We start from the raw sequence: 26,504 nt of genomic DNA on the forward strand, positions 1-26,504 counted from the left end.
GAAGAAGGGTCTAGGCCCGAAACGTCAGCCTTCCTGCTCCTCTGATGCTGCTTTGCCTGCTGTGTTCATCCAGCTCTGCACCTTCTTATCGAGGATGTGATCAAGCCTTGGTGGGGATACAAAAGAGATTCATTAAGATATACCAGAATGCTGCTTGGGATATGGGACTTCAGTTCCCTGGAGAGACTGGAATTCTCCTTGGAGTTAAGGAAGTTGCATTTTAAATGAGCAAACACAGAGAAATTATTTACAATAGTAGGGAGATGACTAATCAGAGGAGATAGGCTGAAGACAATTGACAGACGAGCCAGGGGAATATTTATTTTAACAAAGGAAGTTGTCCTTTGGAATGCGTATCTGAGAGAATGGTGACAGAAGGTTCAGAAATAACTTTCAAAAGTGCAGCACTAAGGAATCTGACTCAGTGGACAGATATTTAACTCAGTCATAGAGCCATAAAGCATAGAAACAGTCCCTTAAGCCCACCATTTTTATGCTGACCAACAAACACCAAACTACACTCATCCCATTTACCTGCACTTGATTCATAGCTTACTATGCCCTGGCATTTTAAGTCCTTATCCAGATACTTCTTAAATGTTGCAAGAGTACCTACCTCCACCATCCTCTCAGGCAGCGCATGCCATATTTCTACCGCCCTCTGGGTTAAAAAGGAATCCTCATATCTCCTCTAAACCTTCTGGTCAATGGTAACCTCCAAGCTGTCAACAGTGGGGCATGGTCGGCTGAATGGGCTCCTGGTATGGCACACCAATCAGTAACTTCTGGAAGTCTGTCCCTAGTCTGGGCAAGAAAGGTATTTGCCATCTCTGTTTTACTGCTCAGCGACCCTTGTTCAAAGTGGGAGTCCCTGGGCATCAGTTGAGAACAGGATTTGGATTTACAGTTCTCAGCATGGACCCCCAAGTGATTTCTTCCTGTACCCAGCAGTGTCTCTGCTCTTTCAGAAAGGTTGAGAAGTGCCGGGGGACACCAAGGCGTTGAATCGACCAGTGTCCAAACTAGTGCAACTGAAGTAGTTACCTGCCTGAGGTTACATTTGCTGACCTAATCCTGGATAATGAACATTAGTTCAGGAGGAGGTTGATGAGAAAATTGCATGAAGGAAAAATGTTGGTTACGTTAAACTTGCCAAAGTTCTTCTGACCTTGCTGTTTATATGTGCAATTAGGACTCCCTTTTTTTGTCAACATTCTGAAACATTAATGTCAGGTATTCAGACCATTCTTTACATTTGGGTGGACTTACTATTCAACTGTGCAATAGATAAGGTAACAAATGAACTCCTCTGTCTCAGTATTTTGTTGGACAGTTGAATTAATCTTCACTTTGTTTTTCTGGGTACAGGTCAAATTGGTGAACATCCGAAATGATGACATCACTGATGGAAATCCCAAGTTAACGTTGGGGCTGATCTGGACCATTATTTTGCACTTTCAGGTACAATTTTCATTTTCCTCTTCAATATGTTTGTGCTGGCTCAGTTTAACTTCCAGCATTAATGGTTCTGGCTCTTTCAGTCCAGAGTACATTTTATTAAGGAACTATTGGTATTAAAACATTTCATTTTTTTGAAGTTACCATGTTGTTGTTCTGTGCTTACTGTTTGGTTTCCCAGTGAAGTGTTTGAAAGTCTTCAGTGTTGTGATTGAATTCATGATTATTATTTGATTGATGCCAATTTTACAAAATGGACGTGATTGAGCTTTGAACTGAGATAAAGAGGAGGTGAGAAGTGCTAAGGTAAGGTGCAAGACAATACTATTGAGATATCTCAAGCAACATGAGATGTACAAAATTACAACGGACTTAGATAGAGTTCTTAGGAAAGATCTGTTTCCCCTCGTGGAGAGGCCAGTTACCAAAAAGCACAGATTTGAGAGTGATTGGTAAAGGGATTAGAAGGGAAATGGGAGGTTGTGAGTGTTTGATAGCAGCTATCATGAAAGCTACATGATGACAGGTTTGCCTGCAGTGGTCCTTAATTGAACACTTCTGGATCTGAATTGGTGGTGGGATAGGAGTGTTAGCCATAGGCGTCCACCCAAAATGTCATCTTGGCGGAGATAAGAGGGTGGTGGGGTTTTGGTTAGGCCATCACGCTGCTGAATGCAATGCTCTACCCACCCCCAAGCTTGCCTCCTCCAAGAGCAGAAGGTTCCACCCACAGGCACACATGGACCCCTGCCAGTCTGAAACCCCTTGCGTCTCATTAAAAAGGTCCAACAGAGAAATGAGCCAATCAGCCCATTGTGCCTGCACCAGTCAAAAGAAATAAAACTGACCACTTATTCTAATCCCTTCTCCAGGCACTTTGTCCATAGACTTCACAGATTACAGGGCTTCAGGTGTAGATCCTTTAAAATGAATAGAGAGTTGCTTCCCCCACTGCTAAACTGGGCAGCAAATCCCAGACACTTACTGACTTCTGTGTGAAAAGGATTTTCTCCATTTCCCCTCTAATCCTTCTAGCCACTTAGATCTCTAGCTCTGTGGGATTCCTACCTTGGTGAAAACGGGATGGATAATAGATACTGACCTAACCAGTGACACTCTATACTATCATCCCAGGAACAAATAAAAACAAAAGGGATAAAAGAGATTTTAAAGCGACTGGCATAAGCAGCAATGGCATTCGGGAAAATCTTGACGGAGTGAGTGATTAACGATTTGGAATGTCTGCCTGAAACTGTGATGGAGACAGATTAATTCATGACTTTCCAAAGAGAAATGAATGATTACTTGAAGAAAAAGCCATTGCAGGGCAATGTGGAAAAAACTGGGGTGTCAGGGATTATATGAATTCTGTTAGAAAGAGCTGACATGGGCAAGATGGAGTGCATTGCCTTCTTTTGTGCTGTAACTGTATTATGATTGTATGAATTACTGGACTTTTTCAAAAATCCAGAAGCAAATTAAATGCAAAGCTGTCACTGAAACTGAGGCTAGTACAGAACATTTCCAACAGAGCCCACTGTGTTATAGCAGCAGCTGTATTGAGTCAGAAGCTGGTTTACAATGCTTTACTTGATATGAATTTTTCATTGATATGGCCACTTCCGGACTTTGAACGTTGTATTTTTATTGACAAGACCGTGGCCCTGTATTCTCAATCTTATCAATCACTTCATGGAAAAATAGCATTCATAGTGTAGGTCATACAGGGCAACTGGTCTGTGGTGTTTATGATCCACACAGCTTCCTACTGCTGTTCTTCATCTATCACTAGCATCAAATTCTTTATTGCTTCCTCCCTCATCTACTTAATTAATTTCCTCTTAAATCTATGTATGACATTTGCCTCAATTATTCCATGTGTTGAAAGGTTCCACACAGTCATCACACTCTGGATAGTGAAGTTTCTCCTGAATTCCCTGTTCGATTTATTAGCGGCAATTTTATGAGTCCTGGCAAATTTTGCACTCCCTGTAAGTGCAGCATTTTCCCATGTCCACCATTTCGAACATGTTCATAATCTGAAATTTATCCTTCAGCCCTCCCTTTTCTGGAACAAGGAGCTATAGCCACATTGCTATTTTCCCATTGGTATATTAACTCCTTGAGTGATATTTAATACGACTCAGCTATCTGCAAATCAAAGAAGAAACTTGCATTTGTATCATGCCTTTCACAACCTCAAGACTTCACAAAATGCTTCTCACCCACTAAAACGCTTTGTTGAAGTGTAATTTTAAAAATGCAGCAGGGCGGCACGATGGCTCAGTGGTTAGCACTGCTGCCTCACAGCACTAGGCACCTGGGTTCGATTCTAAACTCGGGTAACTGTCTGTGTGGAGTTTGCACATTCTCCCCCGTGTCTGCGTGGGTTTCCTCCCACAGTCCAAAGGTGTGCAGGTTAGGTGGATTGGCCATGCTAAATTGCCAATAGTGCCCAGGGATATTTAGGTTAGGGGGGGTTAGATATGGGAAAATTCAGGGGTAGGGGAATGGGTCTAGGTGAAATGCTGTTCAGAGGGGCGGTGTGGATTTGTTGGGCCAAATGGCCTGTTTCCACGCTGTAGGGATTCTGTTCTGTGATTCAAAGATGTGCAGGTTAGATGGATTGGCCATGCTAAATTGCCCATAGTGTCTAGAGATGAGCAGGCTAAGTGGATAGGCCATGGGAAATACAGGATTACAGGGATATGGTAAGGGGAGGTGGTGATGGATGCTCTTCAGAGGATCGATGTGGACTTGAAGAGCTGAATGATCTGCTTCCACACAATAGGAATTCTATGAATTTACATAGCAATTAGATAATCGACCAGCTAATGTTTTCAGTGTTGACTGAAAGACTAACAGTAGTCAGGGCAACAGGGAGAACTTCCCTGTTCTTTGAAGTAATGTTATAGCATATTTTACATTCATCTAAGTGCGCAAAAAGTCCCATTTTAAAACTGGCCATTCCCCCTTGATTATGCATTCTGAGCCACAACTGACTCAAGTGTCTGGTTCTAGTTAGAATTGGTGTGACATCAATGGCTGTATCAGCACTGTGATTGGATGCCTGTGCCTGTCAGGAGAACAAGCCTTTGTTTGGGACTCATTCGTTTCCTACAGATTGAGGACAAAGTCAAAAAGTATAATGATTAAAATAACACATACAAGGCATTTGATACAGAAAAGCAGCTCTGTTTCTAGACGTATGCAGTGCCATTCTCTGACTAGACAAAGCAGCATATTGTGCAAGTGTGCTACGCCCAATGTGTAGACCAATTCTCACAGACATTTTAAAAAAGTCATCTTTGAACTGAGACATTTTAAAAACATTGTATTTGAACAGTTTAATCCTGATCAATCTTACATGTTGAGCTGCAGCAGTTTCCTGCTGGCCGAACTTGGGCAGTTCAACCAGCCTGGTGAAGGCCAGGAATTAGCAGTCTGGGAGCAATAATGATTCTGAGCTTAAGCACAACTCATTGTATCAACACTGCAGGCTTTTGTTTGTCCATATGCATAACTTCCTCCTTTTTGATAAATTGTGACAGGCTCTAAACATATTGCCTAATCCCTAAGGGGACGTTTTGGAAAGAATTCTCTTCAGAGTATACTATGATAATCTGTTCTAATGGGCAGTTTCCTGTGTAACATTCTCACTGATGTGAACTAGAGATGCAAATCTTGAATTTTGTATATAAATCCTCTCTCAAAATTTTATCTTTACTGCTAGGCTGCCCAATTCATGTTGAGTATATTCATGACAATTTCATCCTCCCTCATGCCACTCCACACTCCAACATTTATCCTGTGAATATTTTAGTTTATTGGTTATAAAAGTATGAATATAATGTAATTTATTTTCATGGTATTTCCCTTTGGGTAAAATTCATCAGTGAGTATGAGATTAATGTTGAATTTTGTTTTACAAGTACCAGGCAATAGCCATAACCAATAACCCAATCCATCTCCCTTAATGTTCAACTGCGTTACTTTCATCCAAACACCCACCATCCATATCCTGTGAGTCACCATTGAAGAAATTTAAGAGTTGCAGGTCACTGTTTGTTTGCTTGACCCTGGTCAGCCATGCAGTGAGTTGATGGCTAACTGCGCCAAAATGATTTTGTTTCATATTCCTAGATGCCAGTGGTGAACAAAACTATATCAATCCCAGTTTTAAAATTAACAATTGATGCAGCATCAATTGCCATTTGCAGAATACTTGAAAACTTGTACCACCTTTTGTGTGAGCAAGCGTTCCCTAACTTCACTCCTGAAAGGCCTGGCTCAATCTTTTTGACACTGCCTCTAGTCCTGGATTCCCTAACTGTGAGCCAGTCCATCATCTACAAGGCATAAATCAGAAGTGTGATTGATGGAATATTTTCCACTTACCTAGATACATGTAACCTGCAAATGACACTGAAGTCAAAAACAAAGCAGCACTTTTGATCGGCAGCTATCCACCACCTTAAGTATTCACTCCCTCCACCCCTGATGCACAGTGGCAGCAGTATGTACTATCTACAAGATGCACTGCAGAAACTCATTGAACCGCCTTTGACGATATCTTCTAAACCTGTGACTCCTACCGCCTAGAAGGACCAGGGCAACAGATGAAAGGCAACATCACCACCTGCAACTTTTCCTTCAAGCCAAATGTCATCCTGACTTGGAACCAGATCATCGTTGCTTCTCTGTTACTGGATCAAAATTCTAGAACTGCCTCCCCAACAACACTGTTGGTATCAATATAGCAAATAGAGTTCAAGAACATACTTTAGCCACACCTTTTCAACTATAATGAGGGATGAGCAATAAATGTTTACCTTGCCAGTACTTGAATGATTAAGATGAAATAAATAGTAGATAACATTGATTAGTCATTAACATGCTGACGACTGTGGATTCAAGTCCCTCTCCAGATACCTGAACACATGATGCAGATGACAGTCCAAATGCACTCCCCCACTAAGGTGAGACCTGGACAACAAATGCTTGGTAGGACAAAACAAAAACAATTTTCGTCTTTGGTGTCTTAGACATGTTCAAAATCTCTTCAGGACAAGGTCACCAACTCCTGCTTAGCCTGGCTGGAACTGGGTGACTTCGAGCAGAGTTGGTGTCTGGTGGTGTAATAACCTGCTGAAGTGACCAAGAGAGCTGTGTGCACTCGACAGTTTCATCTTGAAACAAATGTTGTCCTATTTCTGTGAAATTATGGCTTTTGGATTTCAAAAATGGATTGCTGTCAACAGGCTAAGTTTTATAGTGAGACCAAAATAAATTGAAATTTGAAATTGTTGTGTTAGGATTAGGATGTTGCAGTAAGGTATTATACATTGATTATATGCATTCAGTCCAGTGGGTGGGAAAGATGTGGTTTGGCTCATAAAAGCTCTGAGTGCTTAAATGTCATACAAACACAACAGCTATCATTCAGTGTTTGTATCAAAGTACAAAATATCTTCATGACTCAGTGTTTGTCTGTTGAGGATTTTAATCCTTCATACATTACTCAGATGCCCAAGTGAACAAAAACCTTGAGCCATCTACTAGCTCAGGGTAGATTTGTAGATATCGATTTAAAGTAGGTCAACCAACTTGCATGAGCAGGGAGTATGGAGTTTAAGAAATGGACAGGTGGCTATGCTCCTGCTCCTGTTCCCCACCTCCTCAAAACCTGGACATCAAGAGGGATGAGCTGACCTCTGTTTGGTCTGGTAGGCCCAGCCAGGTTTTAATAAGAGTACAGCCTTTTCATTTACTCACCATGGGAATTCCATTGCCTTCCCCACAAAGCAGTACAAATTGGGGAGTTGGTGTCTCCTTTGGTCAGCACAGTGGTTAGCACTGCTGTCTCATAGCACCAGGATTCAATTCCACCCTCGAGCGACTGTCTGTGTGGAGTTTGCACATTCTCTCCATGTCTGCATGGATTTCCCCTGGGTGCTCTGGTTTCCTCCCACAGTCCAAAGATGTGCAGGCAAGGTGGATTTGCCATGCTAAGTTGCGCATAGTATCTAGAGGTGCACAGGTCAGGTGGATTAACCATGGAAATGTAGGGTTCCAGGGATGGGGTGGGTCTGGGTGAGATGCTCTTTGGAGGGTGTGCATACTCAATGGACCGAATGACCTGCTTCCACACAGTAGGGATTCTATGATTCTATGATTCCAAGATCTGTCGGCCAATTAATTGTAGTAATCTTACCAGGAGCAGAGACTGCTGTCAGATATTGAGGTACACTCCTGGATCTTGTCAGGACCCTATTGAGTAATGTGGGCAGGGGAGTTCCTTGGGGACATTTGCGGAAATGAGAGCTAGACCAGCTGTAGCAGGAGAATACCTTAAATAACTATTAATGGGTCACTTTAGCAGGTGAATTGGCCCAGGGTCAATTGGCTACTCTGCTGGTAAAATACCAGCGATAGCAGGTAGGTGACAGGCACAGCAATGCCAGGCAGCTATCACCTGTGGGTATAAGGGATGGGGACATTCTATTTGTAATTGCTGGGCTACATTATGACCAAATGTCATTGACCTAAAGGGTTAACTCAATCTCCTTCTTCACAGTTGCAGCCTGACTGATTCAATAATTTCTTGCACAAAATGATTGTTGCCAATATTACATTCCATGCAGTCAGGTTTTTTTTTGTGTCTGGTCCCCATTTGAGTGAAGATTGGAAAAGCTTGTTTCCAGGCCTGCAGTTTGTCCAAGGTCATGGGGATCGGAAAGCTGCTTCATTTTGTGAGAAAAGTAGATATGGACAACAGACTTAACATGAACAAAAGAAACCGTACATTAAAACTGGATCTCCACTGAGTCTTTGTTAATGGTTCATCAGCCCATTACTGGTCTGCATCCGTCAATCTTTCCTCTTGCTCTTTAACCCAATCCTTCCATTTCCAAGTATGACAATAAACACGCAGTTCTTCCAACTCATTTTCCAATAGTCACTGGTCTAATGGAGGGATGGCTATATAAATTGAGAGTGAATGTTTTGTCAAGAAATTTATCGGTGGTTCTAGCTTTTGCCATTGCTTCAGTGATGACCATGAAGGAGGAAGAAATGATTATTGGAATAAATGCTGTTCATAAGCACTCAGGAACCCGAGTGCTGAATGTCAATATCCAGTATCCTTGGTTCATGTGGACAGTGAATTGTCAAGGACTTTTCTATTGGGTCATTGATGCCAGTCACTCTGAGAAGTGATTTCATTGGAACACGAGATTCTAAGAGGGCTTGCAGTAGAAATGGGTCACAGTGTCAGAATAAGGGGTTTGTCTTTTAGGACTGATATTGAAAGAAACCTCTTCACTTAAACTGTTATGAATCTTTGAAATTCTCCAGCCCAAGGAACTGTAGATGCTTTATTGTTGAGTATATTTAGGTCTGAGAGTAACAGATGTTTTGGATTCTAAGGGAATCCAGGGGAGTCAAGAGAGTGGAACAAAGGTTGAATTTCAGCCATGATCTTATCAAATGGCAAAGCAGGTTCAATGAACCAAACAGTACATTCTAACTCCTATTTCTTTCCTGTTTATAGTGACCCAGTTCACCAGCTGTTGAAATACTCATCAGTCTTTGTGACATTTACAATTGTCCTTTCCTTTACTTGTAATAGTTTCTGGACATCCTAATGTGGTATTATTGCCGACCATTAGTTGCCCTTTCTAAAGTGGTGATAAACTTTGAACTTCAAAAGTCACTATGGTGAAACTACATCCATTGTTCTGTTAGGGAGAGAGTCCTACAATTTGACCCAGTGACAATGAAGGTATGGTGATATAAATTGAAGTTAGGATGGTGAGAGATTTGGAGCGAAATTTGCAGTTGGTAGCGTTCCTACGAGCCTGCTCACTATCTGCTCCAGATGTACAAGAATTCCTGGTTTGTCTGAATGCATCTTGTAGATGATACACACTGCTGCCACTGTGGAGGGTTTGAACATTGGAGGTGGATCAGGTGCCACTGAAGCAGTTTGCTTTGTTTTGGATGATGTCAAGCTGCTTGAGTGTAGTTGGAGCTGTACTCATCAAGCATTTGCAGAATATTCTATCACACTCCTGATTTACCATTTGTAGATGGTGGACAGGCTTTGGGGAAGGCAGGAGGTGAGTTAGTCATGGAAGAATCCCTAGCGTCAGACCTGAACTTGTAGCCATGGCATTTATGGTTGCACGTGTTCAGTTTCTGGTCAGTAGCAATGCCCAGGATGTTAATGATTGAGTATTCAATAATGATAATGCAGTTCAACATCAAGAGGAGGTAGTTAGATTCTCTCTTTTTGGAGATCCTCAATGCCTATTTACCAGCTCATTCCTGAGTTTTATCTAGGTGTCTTGTTGGACAAGGGCATCGACTGTTTCATTATCTGAGAATATTCCGATAGAGCACTGATCATCAGCAAACTTTTAAAAAGACTCCATAACATCTCAATCACTGTCAGGAGGACTAGTTGAGGTAAACAGCATGCATGATTTTAAAAGGAACCTCAATAAAAACGAGGGAGAAAATAATAGAAGGATGTGTTGATAGGGTGAGGTGAAATAGTTTGGAGGAGATTGGAGTTGAACATTAACACTATTGTTGACCAGTTGGCCTGAAACTCATTTCTACACTGTAAGATACCAAGATACCACACTTCTTTGTACATGATCCAATAATGATATCTATACGTTCAGGCTGCCATTAGTCGATTCTCTTTGAAAGTAATATCTGTCTCTCAGCTTTGGTTCCAATGTCTCCTTATGTGGTTTTATCAGGTTTTATTCGTCAATACTATTCTGAAGCATCTTGAAATATTCTGCTAGGTTTAAAGCACTATAAAAGTTGAAAATAAAATTTTGATTGAAAGTCTCCTTCTCCTTCATGGTAATAAATTATTTCTGAGATTTTTTTAATATCCAGTCTCCTTAACCAAGGCCTCATGGGAGAAAAGTCAAATATTCTTCTCTTTTTATGTAAACAATTTAAGTCGGGCTGCCATATGAAATTAGAGATGCAAATTTCCTGTTTTGCAAAATGACCACACAGTGTTTCCAGGGGCTGAACAAGGCTCCTTGTGTTCAGACCTAGTGATGTTCAACTATATTGATTACCCCTCTGAAGATTTTTAAATAAATGCATCTGGGTGCCTCTTGGTTTTAGAAAAGGTATAAAGTATTGGAGGTTTCAGAGGGTCATCACAAAATGGTGGGCTTGTTACCAGCTTAAGGCAGTAGAAAAGTGAGCAAATGACTAATGACAGGGATGTCTTTGGTGAGGAATTACTCATTCTAGCATGGCTTGGAGTCATGACTTAAGCAGTTACATGTGGCAATGAGGAGATTGCCTTCACTCAGAAATAAAGCCATTAGATATCATGTGATCTCCCACTTAAAATGCAGCATCAGCTGACTTGCTTTCCAGCAATAAATTTCTTGATTCTTGCTTCCTCCAACTCACCTCTGTGTCTAAAGGTTACAGGTTGAAGAACCACTGTAGAAACTTGAACAAAAATTTAGGCTGACTCTACAAAAGGAAGGAGATCAGTCTTTTCTGAGGCACCATCTTCCGAATAAGATGTTAAGCCAAGGCCTTGTCTGCCTTGTAAGAAAGATGGGTGATTATTTTAGGTGAATTCCCGGATTGTCCTGGGCATTAACCCTCAGGCAGGTCAATTTTGTTATTATCATAGGATGTGCTGTGTATCTATAATTTGGAGATGGTGGCACTTGGGGAAAAATGCATTTTTAAAAATGGCTCTAAATTAAGTTTAGAAATTGACGTTTTGAAATATAAATATCAGTTCTTTGCTTTCTCAGTGTCTGTTTAATGTGTGCAAGTTGAAACTAATCATATTTCTGAACTGCCTAACAGGAGATTCCACTTGTTCCAAAAAAAGATACATACAAAGTTAGGTGATTTTCCCCCCATCTTATGTTTAAGTCCAGTTTAAAGGCTTCTTTGAGACTCTAGGTTGCAGTGAAGCAAAGAAAAAACACACAACAGCTTTAAACTAATATCTGAGGTGCAACTATCTCTTATTTAATACTGCTAATGTGTTTGTAAAAGTAAAAGGTGTGAGAAATGAAAATGTGCTCAATTATCGTGACTTGCCAATAAGAAACGTAGTAAGTGTGGGTTGCGATCATGACTGACTCTGCAATTTTTTGCTAAAGACGTGCTGGTTTGCCTTGAGCCAAACTGACCCAAAAATACACTTCCATCACATACCACACTTATTAACTTAGAGTCATAAAGATGTACAGCACAGAAACAGATCCTTTAGTCCACTTCACCATGACTACCAGAAATCCTAAATTAATCTAATCCCATTTGCCAGCATTTGGCCCATATCCCTTTAAACCCTTTCAACTCAGGTGCCTTTTAAATGTTGTTATTGAACCAGTCTCCGCCACTCCCTCTGCATGTTCATTACAACCTCCATGAAAATGTTCCCCCTTGGGTCCCTTTTAAATCTTTCCCCTCTCACGTTAAACCTATGCCCTCTAGTTTTGTTCTCGCCTACCCTGGGGAAAAGACCTTGACTATTCACCTTATCCTGAGGGGTCACTCCTCAGCCTCTGACGCTCCAGGAAAAACAGCCCCAGCCTTTTCAGTCTCTCCCTATAGCTCAAACCCTCCAACCCTGGCAACATCCTTGTAAATCTTTTCTGAACCCTTTCAAGTTTCACAACTTCTTTCCCATAGCAGGAAGACCAGAATCGAGCATAGTATTCAGAAAGTGGCCTAACCAATGTCTAGTTGGCCACAACGTGACCTCCCAACCACTATACTCAATGCACTGACCAATAAAGGTGAGCATACCAAATGCCTTCTTCACTACCCTGTCTACATGCAGCTCCACTTGCTAGGAACTATGAACCTGCACTCCAAGAGCTCTTTGTTCAGCAACACTCCCCAGGACCTTACCATTAAGTGTATAAATCCTGCCCTGATTTTCCCTACTAAAACGCAGCACCTCACATTTATCTAAATTAAGCTCTATCTGCCACTCCTCAGCCCATTAGCCCATCTGATCAGGATCCTGTTGTACTCTGAGGTAACCTTCTTCACTGTCCACCACACTACCAATTTTGGTGTCATCTGCAGACTTACTAAACATACCTCCTATTTTCACATCCAAATCATTTATATGAATAGCGAAAAGCAATGTATCCAGCACTGATGCTTGTGGCACACCGCTGGTCACAGTCCTTCAGTCTGAAAAGCAACCCTCCACCACCACCCTCTGTCTCCTACCTTTGAGCCAGTTCAGTAGCCAAATGGTTAGTTCTCCCTGTATTCCATGTGATCTAACCTTACTAACCAGATTACCATGGAGAACCTTGTTGAATCCCTTGCTGAAGTTCATATAGACTATGTCCACCGCTCTGCCTTCATCAATCCTCTTTGTCACTTCAAAAAACTCAATCAAGTTAGTGAGACATGATTTCCCATACGCACAGCCACATTGACTATCCCTAATCAGTTCTTGCCTTTCAAAATACCTATAAAATCCTGTCTCTCAGGGTTCCCTCTGACAACTTGCCCACTGATCATGTCAGGCTCACTGGTTTATTTCAGAACCCCCTTCCCCTCCCCCTTTTCTGATGAAGGGTCAAGGCTCGAAACGTCAGCCTCTCTGCTCCTATGATGCTGCTTGACCTGCTGTGTTCATCCAGCCCTGCACCTTGTTGTCTCAGATTCACCAGCATCTGCAGTTCCTACTGTCACTGGTTCTATAGTTCTTTGGCTTTTCCTTACCGCCTTTCTTAAATAATGACACCATGTTAGCCAACTTCCAGTCTTTTTCACCTCACCTGTGGCTATTGATGATACAAATATCTCAGCAAGGGGCCCAGCAATCACTTTCCAAGCTTCCCACAAGGTTGTAGGGTATGCCTGATCAGGTCCCAGGGATTTATCCAAGTTTTATGTGTTTTAAGACATCCAGCTTGGCCTCCTCTGTAATATGGATATTTTTCCAGATAACGCTATTTATTTCCCCAAGTTCTCTGGCTTCTGCATCCTTCTCCACAGTAATCACTGATACAAAATAGTTATTTACTATCTTCCCCATCTTCTGCAGTTCCACACATAGGCAACCTTGCTGATCTTTAAGGGACCCTATTCTCTCCCTAGTTACTCTTTTGTCCTTAATATATTTGTCGAATCCCTTTGGATTCTCCTTACCCTTTTTTTGCCTTCCTGATTTCCCTCTTAAGGATACTCCTACTGCCCTTATACTCTTCTAGGCATTCACTCATTCCCTGCTGTCTGTACCTGACATATGCTTCCTTTTTCTTGACCAGAATCTCAATTTCTGTACTCACCCAGCATTCCCTACACCTACCAGCCTTCCCTTCACCCTCATAGGAACATACTATCACTGGACTCTCGTTATCTCATTTTTGAAGGCTTCCCACTTTCCAGCCATCCCTTTACCTGTGAATGTCTGCCCCAAATCAACTTTTGAAAGTTCTTGCCTAATACTGTCAAAATTGGCCTTCTTCCAATCTAGAACTTTAACTTTTTTGTCAGGTGTATCCTCTTCCATAACTACTTTAAAACTAATAGGATTATGATCACTGGGGCCAAAGTACTCACCTCAGCCTCTTGCCCTTCCTTATTTCCCAAGAGAAGGCCAAGTTTTTATCCTTCTCTAATAGGTACATCCACATACTGAATAAGAAAATTTTCTTATACATCACTTTCTTCTTCTCTCCCTAAACCCATCTGTCTGTTACTTGCTCCTGCTAATAGTGAGAGTTCAGGGGAAGGCAGCTTTGGTTTGTTTTAAACAATGAAAACCATGAATAGAACATGCTTTAAACAAGGGATAACTGTATTGACTGGATCAAAGGAACTAAGAATATTCTCAGAGATATTACGAACTGCTGATGTGGATGCGTTCCACTCCCGATGTACTCCCAATTCTTCTGCCTCCGCCGCCTCTGCTCCCAAAAGGAGGCGTTCCACTCCCAGGTGTCCTCGTATTTCAAGGACTGCAACTACCTCCCTTCAGTGATCGAAAACGCCCTTGACCGCATCTCTTGTGTTTCCCGCACCTCTGCCCTCACACCCCCTCCTTACAATAAAAACAAAGACAGAATTCCCCTTGTCCTCATGTATCACCCCGTTAACCTCCGGCTTCAATGCATCATTCTCCGCCACTTCCGCCACCTGCAATCTGACCCCACTACGAAGGATATATTCCCCTCCCCAACCTTATCTGCCTTCCATAGGGACCGCGCTGTCCGCAACTCCCACATCCGCTGCACACTCCCCACTAGCCCCACCACCCCCGGCACCTTTCCCTGCAACCGGAGGAGGTGTTCCACCTGCCCCTACACCTCCCCTCTCGCCTCCATCACAGGCCCCAAAAAAACCTTCCACATCAGACAGATGTTCACCTGCACATCCACTAATGTGGTCTATTGTATCCACTGTTACCAATGTGGCTTCCTGTACATCAGTGAGACCAAGCGGAGTCTCGGAGACTGCTTTGTAGACCACCTGCACTTGGTTCGTGACAAACGACAACACCTCCCAGTCGTGAACCACTTCAGCTCCTCTTCCCACTCCCTGGACGACATGTCTATCCTGGGCCTCCTCCAGTGTCACAATGATGCCACCCGGAAACTAGAGGAGTAGCACCTCATATTCTGCCTTGGAAGCCTACAACCCAATGGCCTCAATGTGGACTTTACTAGCTTCAAAATCTCCCCACCCCCGACCTCATCCCAAGACCAATCCTCCCTCTCATCCCCGCCTCTTTGACCTGTCCGTTTTCTCTCCCACCTACCCACTCCTTCCACCTCACTGAGCAATCCCCGCCACTACCTACCTGCTATCACCATCCCACCTATCTTCCTCAGCCCAACCCCCCCTCCTCTCTATTTATTTCAGAGCCCCCTTCCCCTCTCCCATTTCTGAAGAAGAGTACCAACCCGAATCGTCAGCTTTCCTGCTCCTCTGATGCTGCCTGGCCTGCTGTGTTCCTCAAGCTCCACACTGTGTTAACTAAGAATATTCTCAAATTTTATATGGATTTCCTTACTTCTTACAACATTTGGCAACAAATTTTTTTTGTGGACTGAAATCTTTTCTGTCCTTTTAACACTTGTGTGGAATTTGAACTTCCTGGAAAGGTGTATAGGATCCAGCTGATTAGATTTGATTTATTGTTGTCACATGTACTGCGGTACAATGAAAAGCATTGCTTGCATGCTCTGCAGGCAGATTGTGCCACACAAAGTGCATCAGATGGCAGAACAGAGTGCAGAATACAGTGTTATAGCCACAGAGAAGGTGCAGAGAGGGAGAGAGAGAATTCAACATTAACATTTGAGAGATCCATTCAAAAGTCTGATAACAGCAGGGAAGAAGCTGTTCTTGAATCTGATGAGCAGTTTTTAGCAATCAGATCAATGCTAAATTAATTATATGAACAGCCTCAGTTTGAAAGGTCACATGAAAATGAAATTGCTTCAGAGCTATCTGTTAAATCACAGAATCAAAAATTGCATGACACCAGGCTGTAGTCCAACAGTTTATTTGAAAACACTAGCTTTTTAAGTTCTGCTCCTTCCTCAGGTGTAATGTGGAAGAAGAGGTATTACCGATGCAGAATTTATATGCAGAAAGGTAAAAACCCTAAAACACTGACCGCCTCCTGTTGAATCTTTAATCATTAGAAAGAAGACTCAGATTTCAATTGATTAAAATGCAAATCCCAGAATTTCTTCTAAGTCATTGTCCTGAGATAATTAAAGGTTTTAACAGTGTATACAAGCTCAGGTCAGACAATGCATTTTAATTGTGAGGTCTTGTTTAGAATCTGTGTTTTAACCTGGAGTCAGGTTGGTTTTATTTTTTTGAACAAAACAGAATGTATCTGCAAATACACAAACATCTTGGATGAAGTAATTCACCCCATGGGGTTGGTGAGTGTGTGTGTGAGTGAGAGAGAGAGAGAGAGAGAGAGTGAGTATGCGTGTGAGGGAGAGGGAGGGTCTGTGTGAGTGTATGAGTGTGCATGTAAGTGTGTTTTTGTGAGTATATAGTGTGGTGGGGTTATCTGTAGCGCGACATAAACCCAAGATTGCAGTTGAGGCCATCCTCATGGGTGCAGAACTCGGCTATCAGCCTCTGCTTAACAATTTTGCATTGTTGTGTGTCACAAAGTCTGCCTTGAAGGATGCTTAAGCTTAACTGAAGATCAGAGGCTGAATGCCCTTGGCCGCTGAAGAGTTCCCCCAGTGGGACGGAACATTCCTGTCTGTCGATTGTTGTGCGGTGTCCACTCATCTGCTGTCGTAGCATCTGCATGGTCTCGCCAATGTACCATGTCTCCGGGGCATCCTTGCTTGCAGCGTATGAGATAGACAACATTGGCCAAGTCACATGAGTATCTGTTGTGCACGTGATGAGTGGTGTTCCCACATGTGATGGTAGTATCCATGTCAACGATCTGACATGTCTTACAGAGATTACCATGGCAGGGTTGTGTGGTGTTGTGGTCAATGTTGTCCTGAAGGCTGGCTGCTTTGCTGCAAACAATGGTCTTTTTAAGGTTCGGTGGTTGTTTGAAGGCAAGAATATAGTTTTTTAAACAAAAAACCCCAGTATACTTGCATAAGAGTCAACCTTTTAATCTCAACACATTACTAAAAGGTAGGGGGCTGACTTATACACAAGTATTATCTTCAAGGGGTTGAAATCAATGTATGATCTTGGATACAATAATGAACTTTGGAACTTCTGCTTTACATTTCTCCTGTGTCTGGGCTGACAAAGTGTGCATGACCGGATTGGCACCACCTTGAAGCACAGTGTTCCATTCTCAAGATTCTCAAGTTTGCTGCTTCCTTCTCCCGACTCTGTCCCTCACAGTTTCTTTCTCTCCCTTCCTCCTCTTACAACCACTCCCCTGGGCCTTTGCTCGCTGTGAGAATTCAGAAGAGAACGCAATGCGTGGGAAGGATGGGAGAGGGCAATGGTGAGTGGGGATGTGGTGGGCGGGTGATGTGAGGCGAGAATTAGGATTTTTGATTAAGATTCGAGGACTATCTTATATCTACAAACATAGAATCCCTGCAGTGCAGATAGATGCTTTTTGGCCCATTGGGTCTGTACTGACCTCCGAAGAGCATCCCACCCTGAGATTGTTGACTTGCTCACCGAGCTAGCTTGTTTTCATTCGGACGTTTCGCCATCATGCTAGGTAACATCATCAGTGAAGCCTCCGATGAAGCGATATTATTCTACTCTGCTTGGAATTTATACTGTCCAGTCTGTTATGGTGAGTAGTGTCATTTCCGGTTTTGTCTTGTATGGGTTTGTATATGGGGTCCAATTTTATATGTTTGTTGATTGCATTATAGTTGAGAACTACGCCTCTAGGAATTCCTGTGAGTGTCTATGTTTGTCTTGGGTTACTGTGGTTACATTGTCCCAGTTAAACTGAATGCCTTCATTGTCTGAGTGTGCCGATATTAAGGAGAGTTTGTCGAGACATTTTGCTGCTTGCTGATGTTCATGTATTCTGATGGCTAGCTTCCTTCCTGTCTGTCCAATGTAATGCTTGTGGCAGTCGTTGCATGGTCTTTTGTAAACTACGTTGGTTCTGCATGTTGTGGGAATGGGGTCTTTAATCCTTATGAGTGTTTGTCATTGAGTGGCTGTGGGCTTGTGTGCCACCATGATTCCTGGTGGTCTTAGGAATCTTGTTGTCAGTTCTGATATGTTCTTGATGTAGGGCAGTATGGCCAGTATGTTAGGGCATACTGTGTCCTCTTGTTGTCTATTTAGTAGGCATCTGCGGATGAAGTTGCGTGGATATCCTTTCATAGCAAAGATTTTGTATAGGTGCTCTTCCTCTTTCCTGCGTAGTTCTGGCATGTTACAGTGAGTGGTGGCCCATTTAAATAGTGTCCTAACCACAGTTTTGTTTGTGGACATTGGGGTGGTTGTTGTAGAGGTTGAGGATTTGGTCGGTGTGGGTTGCTTTCCAGTGTACTGAAGTTTGGAACTCCCCGTTGGTCATACGTTCAACTCTGACATCCAGAAACGGAAGCTGACTGTTGTTTTCTTCTTCTCTCATGAATTTAATCCCAGTGAATAGGTTGTTGATGAGGTGGTGAATCTCTTTTAGTTTGGTGTGTTTAAGAATGACAAATGTATCGTCCACGTACCAGATCCATAGTTTAGGTTGAATGAGGGGGAGGGTAGTGTGTTCTAGTCTTTGCATGACTGCCTGTGCGATGAGTCCTGAGATGGGTCTCCCTATGGATGTGCAATTGATCTGTTTGCATACTTGACCATTAAAGACGAAGTGTGTGGGGAGGCACAGCTCTAATAATTTGAGTATGTTGTCATTGCTGGTGGAGCTGCTGCTCTACGTTCTTCCTTTCTCTGGTAATGTGGCCAGTGTTTCTTTGGCTAGTGGGATGTCAATTGATGTAAATAATGCTGTGCCATTAAAGGATACCATAAACTTGTTATCGCTGATTCTTATGTTCTTGAGGATATTGAGGAATTCTTGAGTTGAGTGGGTGGAATGGGGTGATCTGTTGACTAGGTGTTTCAGTCTCTGTTGTAGGTCCTTGGCCAGTTTTTGTGAAGGTGTGCCCAGTAGGGAAACAATGGGTCTGAAGGGAATGACTGGTTTGTGCACTTTACGATGTCCATAGAAGCGGGGGTTGTTCATGCCTTCTAGTTTCATTCTCATGCAGTTTGTCTTGGTTAGCTATCCTGCATCCTTTTGTCTCGTCAGTATCTGGGTGATCCTATTACCTAGCTGCAGTGTTGGGTCTATCACCACCTGTTGGTAAGTGTTTGTTTGTATCTGCATGCAGTGCCTGTGCTTTCTCAGCCGCACCTCCATCTCCTACCGACCAACCTCATCCCGCCCCCTTGACCTGTCTGTCCTCCCTGGACTGACCTATCCCCTTCCTAACGCCCTACCTACACTCACCTTTACTGGCTCCATCCCCGCCTCTTCGACCTGTTTGTTTCCTCTCCACCTATCCTCTCCTCTATCCCTCTTCTATCCGCCTCCCACTCTCTCCCTATTTATTTCAAAACCCCCTTCCCCTCCCCCTTTTCTGATGAAGGGTCTAGGCCCGAAACGTCAGCCTCTCTGCTCCTATGATGCTGCTTGGCCTGCTGTGTTCCTCCAGCCCTGCACCTTGTTGTCTCGGATTCTCCAGCATCTGCAGTTCCTACTTTCTCAATGTGGTCTGGTTTGTTAATAATGATGGTCATGCATCTTTTGTCTGCTGGTCAGATTATAATGTTCTTGTCTTTCTTGAGTTTTTTTTTTAGTGCTTTTCTCTCTGCTTAGCGTGGGGATCATAGTTTGTCAGATGGCTTGTTGTGTTTCGTCCATGAGTCTGATGTCTTTTAATGTAGTTTCCAGGGCAGCCATGACGTCTGTTCTGTTCGCATCTTTGTGGTTATAGTTCAGTCTGTGTAATAGGACAGCTTTCTCAGTTTCTGTGAGTTGGCTGCTGGATAGGTTTCTTATCTATGTGTCCGGTTTGTTGTTGACCTTATATTTGTGGTGGATTAGTTTGGTAAGTTTCTCCTGTAGCTTGTGTCTCTTAGTTTTGGTCGTGTGTTGTTTGATGGTGATGGCCTGTTCTAGGGTTGTAGTCCATTGCTGGTCCATAGTGTTTACATACTGTGATTTTTGGCGCGAAATTTCCCGTTCATACTTGTAGAGTTGGTTACGGGCATCATTAATCATTACCCATAGCATTCTGCATCCGTTCTGTCCAGCTATTTTTTATGCCTGTGGGTTGTTGAGTGGAGGTTTGTACTTCACACTGTGGGGCAGTACCTAGTTCCTGAGGCATTCGTGGAGAAAGTGAAGTTGTTGGCGGGTAGAGCTCAGTCGGTTGGTGAAGGTTTCCCATTGTTGGGGAATTTTTAGCTTGTTGCACCCGTAAGGTGTTTAAGGTTTTAGCAAAGATCCGTAGCTCGGGCTGTGGGTGAGGTTGTTGACTTGCTCACCGAGCTGGTTTGTTTTCGTTCAGATGTTCTGTCACCGTGCTAGGTAACGTCATCAGTGAGGCCTCCGATGAAGCGATGTTGTTCTACTCCATTTGGAATTTATACTGTCTGGTTCGTTTTGGTGAGTAGTGTCATTTCCGGTTTTGTTCTGTATGAGTTTGTATATGGGGTCCAATTCTGTATGTTTGTTGATTACATTATGGGTTGAGAACCATGACTCTAGAAATTCCAATGCGTGTCTATGTTTGTTGTTTTAGCATTACATCGGACAAACAGGAAGGAAACTAGCCATCAGAATACACGAACATGCAGCAAAACGACACGACAACCTTTCCTTAATATCAGTATACTCGGACAATGAAGGCCATCAGTTTAACTGGGACGATGTAACCATAGTATCCCAAGGCAAACACAGACAAGCGTAAACATAACCTTAACCACACATAACCTTAAGCATCCCACCGTATCCCCATAATCCCACATTTACTATGGTTAACCCACCTAGTCTGTGCAATATGGGGCAATTTAGCATGGCCAACCCACCTAACCTGCACATATTTGAACTGTGGGAGGGAACCCATGCAAACAGGAGCAGAATGTGCAAACTCCACACAGACAGCCATCTAAGGCTAGAATCAAACCTGGGTCCCTGGCACTGTAAGGCAGCATTGCCCACCACTGTGCCACCATACTGTCCTACAAGACCGACTATGGTACAAACTTGACATATACTGATGCAGTACAGATGTTTCTTTCTGTGCACAGACTGCAATAAATTCCAATTGTGTAACTATTGAGAAGGACTACACAAACATAGACAGGATTTCTTCTTCATGATGGTTCAATGATATCTACCAGTAAGTATGTTCAGGTAATGTTACATATAGCAAAATTATATGCAGAATTCTAACAGTTTGATCTTACTGCTCAAATCTTTACACATCATCTTTCCGCTAGAGTTACTAGACAAGGAAGGGCCGGAGGGTGCAAGTGTTTGGGCTAGATTGAGTTGATGAGTTGAATAGACAGTTGCCTGCGGAATTAATTTGGTGAAGTGTCAGGATGCTGAAGATGTAACTGAGTACTGAGACATTGGGGTCAGTTTGAACAGTTCGGGCTGGCCACCACCACTACTGCCTGATTTCTTAAGTCATTAAGCCACCATGTATCTTTCTTCCTGAAAGAGAATAGTCACTCCTCGCTGATTTCCTACCTTACAGAACATTAATGAACCAGATGGGTTGTTTGCCCATTGATAATGGTTGCATGATTGCCATTAGACTTGCTTTTTATTGAATTTAAATGTCACTATATGCCGTGATGGAGTTTGAAACCATGTTCTCAGAACATTAGCCTGGCTTACTAATCCATTGACATCACCACTACACCGTCACCACCTCTCCAGTTGCTCTTAAAAATTGGACTAGTGATGGTACTGTGTCTCTTATGGTCTGACACAAATTGACAGATTCAGACATCTGGCATCTGCAGATTTATTGCTTTTAAGCTGTATTTAAGGTTATGGCCAGGAATTAAAGATTAATCTGCAGGACACAGCTACAAACGGCTTATTTAAATCATATGGGAATTAAACAAAACAAAGGGATGTATTTTAAAGAGAATTGCTTCCTTTAAATGCTTCCATTGCTTAGTTCTATTGAAGATGGAAGGTTGCAATGATTTGACTGGGCCTGAAGGTCATATGACGTGATGTCCAGGAATAGGCTCAACCATTCTTGTTATTTTGACTTATTGACACGGATTCAACAGAGCGAGAGAGAGATGGTGACGTTTAGACTGTATGCAACCTTATGTGACCCCTATAAATGGAAATTTCTTTCGTATTGTTAGATTTGTCCCACTAACCACAATTTATAGTTGACTACAAGGTGGAGGCATTCTTTTTGCCACTTGCTTGCAACAACAATATTTCCAGTTCACAAAAATGACAATACTTCAAGAGAGGACTTTGTTGGCTGTAAAATGCTCTGGGACATTGGTCATAAAGGTGCTACATAAATGCAATTCTTTTTCAGTTATGGACTCTATATATCAGAGTTTGTGTTGGAAAGAAAGACAGGAAGAGAAATATAGTGAAAGATTTAGCTTTATATAAGCACCTTTTGTGAGACTGTGAGGGTCAGGCAATTGGCTGACATGATGTTACGATGGGCTGCGCAGATGAAGTGGCTCAGTGTAAGGTGGAGTGGAGCAGGGTGACGTATCATGATGTAGGTTGGCGGGGGGAGTGAGGGGGAGAGATTGGCTGTACAGCCCACAATGGGGACTTCAGGCTGTTGCAGGAACCGATACTGAGCTGCTGGAGGAGCATCGCATCTCTGGCTGTGGAAGCTGCCTTAGCATGAATTCCCAGGGTCTGATTGTCTCAGGGGCCAGTCTATGGGTTTTGTTTTCATGGAATCCCTCCAACACTCTCCCAGCGGTCCTATTATCAGCAGAGCCTATAGGGAGAGAACTTTTAAGTTTGCAGTAACAAATCAGCAAAGAGTACTTGTGAATCTGTTACTATGCAGGATGTAAAACTCATTGAGGGAAAATGTGTGTGTGTGTGTGTCTCTCTCTCTCTCTCTCTCTCTCTCTCTCTCTCTCTCTCTGTCTGCCTTCCCTGTTATGTAATATAAATATATTTAAATCAGAACAGGGAATAAGGTTGAAGTCCAATTGCTTCCTCTCGACACAGTTGGAATGCTAATGATTTCATTATGCTAATTAGGAATGTGGAATATGTTAATTATCATTTAATAAAGTTTTAAGGAGGATTTTTATTTAAATCACAACTTAGTTTTATTCGAAGACACTTTTCTCTGCCCTAAGAGTCTGTGGTTGGTAAAGGTGCCAAACGCCTCCCCCACTCTCATGCCGACTGTATTTCTTTAGCACCAAACTGTTTGCTCTCTATATGTACATAGCTTAATGATTTCAAAGGTTGCTGCAAATTCCTTAAGCATTACTTAAACCCACTTCTCTTGGTGTTGCAGTTTTGAGAGGAGCAAAACGTTGTGACTAATCTGGGAGTTTTCCGTTCATTATCTCATGGCACGGAGTCTCTGCTAAATTTCAGCAAAGTCGCTGGGTGCTCCTACTGTACACCCACTGAATGAGTGCAGTTCCGAGCACACTCCACTGCTGTAACCATGGCTGGTTATGGACTGATCAGACACAGGCCCTTTCTGGGCTAAATGCCATCATTGGCTGCATGAACATTTCACAAATGCAAAATGGCTGCGCATCGAGGGAGAGAGAGACAGGCAGCCTGCAAGAGAGAGAGAGGGTGAAGGAGAAAGGCAGAGAGACAGAGGGAGAAGTGGTGACGGAGAAAGACAGACAGAAAGAGTGAAGGAGAAGGACAGACAGCCTATGTATGTGTTTGTGTTTGTGTGTGTGTGTGTGAGAGAGAGAGAGATAGAGAAGGAGACAGAGGCAGCCAGAAAAAACAGACTGGAGAGGAACAGAGAAAGTGAGAATAATTTCTGGTTATGGATAAATCTGCAGCCAAGGATTTCAACTGGGTAAAAAACATTTGTGAGGTGTTGGTTCTGCTCGCAAAGACTGCCTTCTACTCCTTCTGAGAAGAATGGGAAACACTTGTGGATGTGTGAGAGCACAAAAAGAAGAATGTGCATTAGACCCTGCTAAGGCTCCTCTGGATCAATCTCCTTACCCCCGCAGCAAACTTTACCTCAAGAGGAGGAAGAAGAAAAACAAGGAGCTGCCGTTTCCACCAGAGGTTATCCAGCAGAGGGATGCTGAGTGGTGCAGAGAGACCGCAGCCAGGGCTCCTGTGCTGGGTGATACCTTGGAGGAAGGTATCAGCCGAGAAGTGCATAAAGGTGTCTGGTGTGGTGACGGTACCCAGAGACAGAGCCAAGCTGGTCCTTATGGTGAGAGGAATGATTTAACCAGAGCTGTAGATGGCAGGATCAGTGATGTCGGAGGGTCCTCCTCCCTTTCCATTTCGGGCAGCTGTTTTCTGTATCAGTCTGAAGGGGATGTGGAATCGGATGGAGCAAGCAGGGAATGTGTGGCCGATGGCAGCGAGCTGGCCCGGGTGAAGAAGCAGAAGAGGAAGAAGAGGAGGTCGAAGCACGGCACAGTCCAGGGTGACCCATTTGACTGCTGCCGTCTGGCCTTTGAGCCAAAAAGAGCCATCAGCCTGAGCACGGTTGTATGGCCTGTCCCATGCTCAGAGATGGAAATGCAGTTTGACTGTCATCCGTCCAGAAGTCTGGGCAATATTCTCGATCGTGAGTTTTATAAGACTGGAAGCGATGACCGTGTCTTGACAGACCTACCTGGCTTGTCGCTTCACAAACCACCGTTAACGGTCCTCAGAACTCAGACAAAGAGGCAGCAAGTAGCTACTGACTGCAGTGACTCATCTCCCACAGCACCGGGAAGCAGGCTGCTGCCTCTGTCTGGAAAAGTGTCCAGGGAGTCGGCAAGGAGCAGACATAAGTATTCAGCTGTGAGTATTTTCACATCACTGATCAATGAGGTAATGAGTTCCTGACTTTCACCCCCTACTCCCCAACCTTTCCCATTCACAGCAAAGGCCTTTGATTAAATTACTACGGAAATTGATTTTATTAAATATGTGTCGAGGAGTAAACTGCACCAATTTTTTTTAAAATTACAGAGATGTTTACAGAGCAACAATTGTATTTCATGTCTGTGCATCAAGTTAAACAGCATCTCAATCTACATCATATAGAATCATAGATTCATACAGCACGAAGACAGGCCCTTCAGCCTAACTCGTCCCTGCCGACCAGGTTTCATAAACTGAACTAGTGCCATTTGTCCATGTTTGGCCCATATCCGTTTATACCTTTCCTGTCCAGTCCATGTTGGCTGTCTGAAGAGAGCCATCCAGTTAGTCCCATACCTTTCTCACTGTTGCCCTGCAAGTTTATTTCAACTGTATGCTGTTTCTCTTTGAATTCGTTGTTTCTTCCACTACCCTCATTACCAGACAGTTCCAGATCATACCACTCATTAGTTCACTCCCTAATTATCGCCTGTCTTTGTACCATCAGTTAATGACACCTTTAATTTACCATCTCTAATCCTGTTATAATGATGGTACATTAATCAATAAAGACATTAATTTATTAAGGTCCGTATTAATGTCCCCTGCATTAATTTATCCCTCCAATATTTTCTTCCCTTCTTCCTCTTAAATGTACCTACGTTATTCAGCTTGATTACCCCTTGGTGGCCGTGAATTCGAAATTTTCTGAAACAAACTCCCTATTGGATTTCTTGGTAATTACTGTATATCAATGGTCTCTAGTATTGCTCTTTGCTGGAATTGGCAACACCATGTTGAATTATCTTAGTTGGGTCATATCCAGAATGTGGCCTCAACAATCGGTCAGGAACTTCAAATTGGCCATGGTAGGGTGTTGCCTGCCATTTTCCTGGAGGCAGCCAATGATGAAGCTGCCTCCAGGACCCCTGTCCAATTAAGGAAGCGGGCTGACTTGAGAAATGGGAAATCAAGTAAGAGGACCCCTATCAAAAACAAAGTGCTGGAGAAATTCAGCAAGTCTGGCCCTGACAGCCCTGGGAGCTGCTGAATGAGGCAGGAGACTGCTTGTGGGGTAAGAGTATATGGAAGGTATAAATAGAGCTGCTGGCTGCAGCATCACAGGACGTTAAAAATTGACTATGTCCACAGATGTCAAGCCCTCTTTGTGGAAAGGGAACCCCCTCCAGAGAGGACTTTATGGATATGACTGTGAGAGTTACATCTCAGCGAGTCCATGCTGTAGTGAGGGAAGGGAAGTGTTGGCGAAGCCTTTGAGGTTATCACTAGTCACCGGCAGCTCTCTGGCCTCAATGGAGAGAGTTTGATGACCCCACCGGCATCATCGATGCTCCTGCATTGGCATATTGATCAAAAACTAAAAGAACAGTGGATGTTGTAAATTAGAAGCAAAAACAGAAATTGCTGGAAAAACTCAACAGGTCTGGCAGCCTCTGTGGAGAGAACTGAAGAAGAGTCACTTGAC

General features: G+C 43.1%; 1 protein-coding gene across 4 annotated transcripts in view; it reads left to right on the top strand.

Moving 5' to 3' along the window:
- dst (dystonin) overlaps positions 1–26,504 on the top strand; it is a 536,191-nt gene that overhangs the window by 163,502 nt on the left and 346,185 nt on the right. Inside the window, exon 8 of one of the 4 annotated variants that reach the window (XM_048596444.1) lies at positions 1,369–1,461. In XM_048596444.1, the coding sequence (XP_048452401.1) occupies positions 1,369–1,461 (93 nt within the window). Of the gene's footprint in view, positions 1–1,368; positions 1,462–23,796; positions 24,956–26,504 lie in introns of those variants that run through there. The other 3 variants (XM_048596445.1, XM_048596443.1, XM_048596446.1) reach the window with 3 other exon arrangements.

Source organism: Rhincodon typus, chromosome 5, assembly GCF_021869965.1.
Source record: "Rhincodon typus isolate 14 chromosome 5, sRhiTyp1.1, whole genome shotgun sequence".
In the NCBI taxonomy this organism is placed as follows: Eukaryota; Metazoa; Chordata; class Chondrichthyes; order Orectolobiformes; family Rhincodontidae; genus Rhincodon; species Rhincodon typus.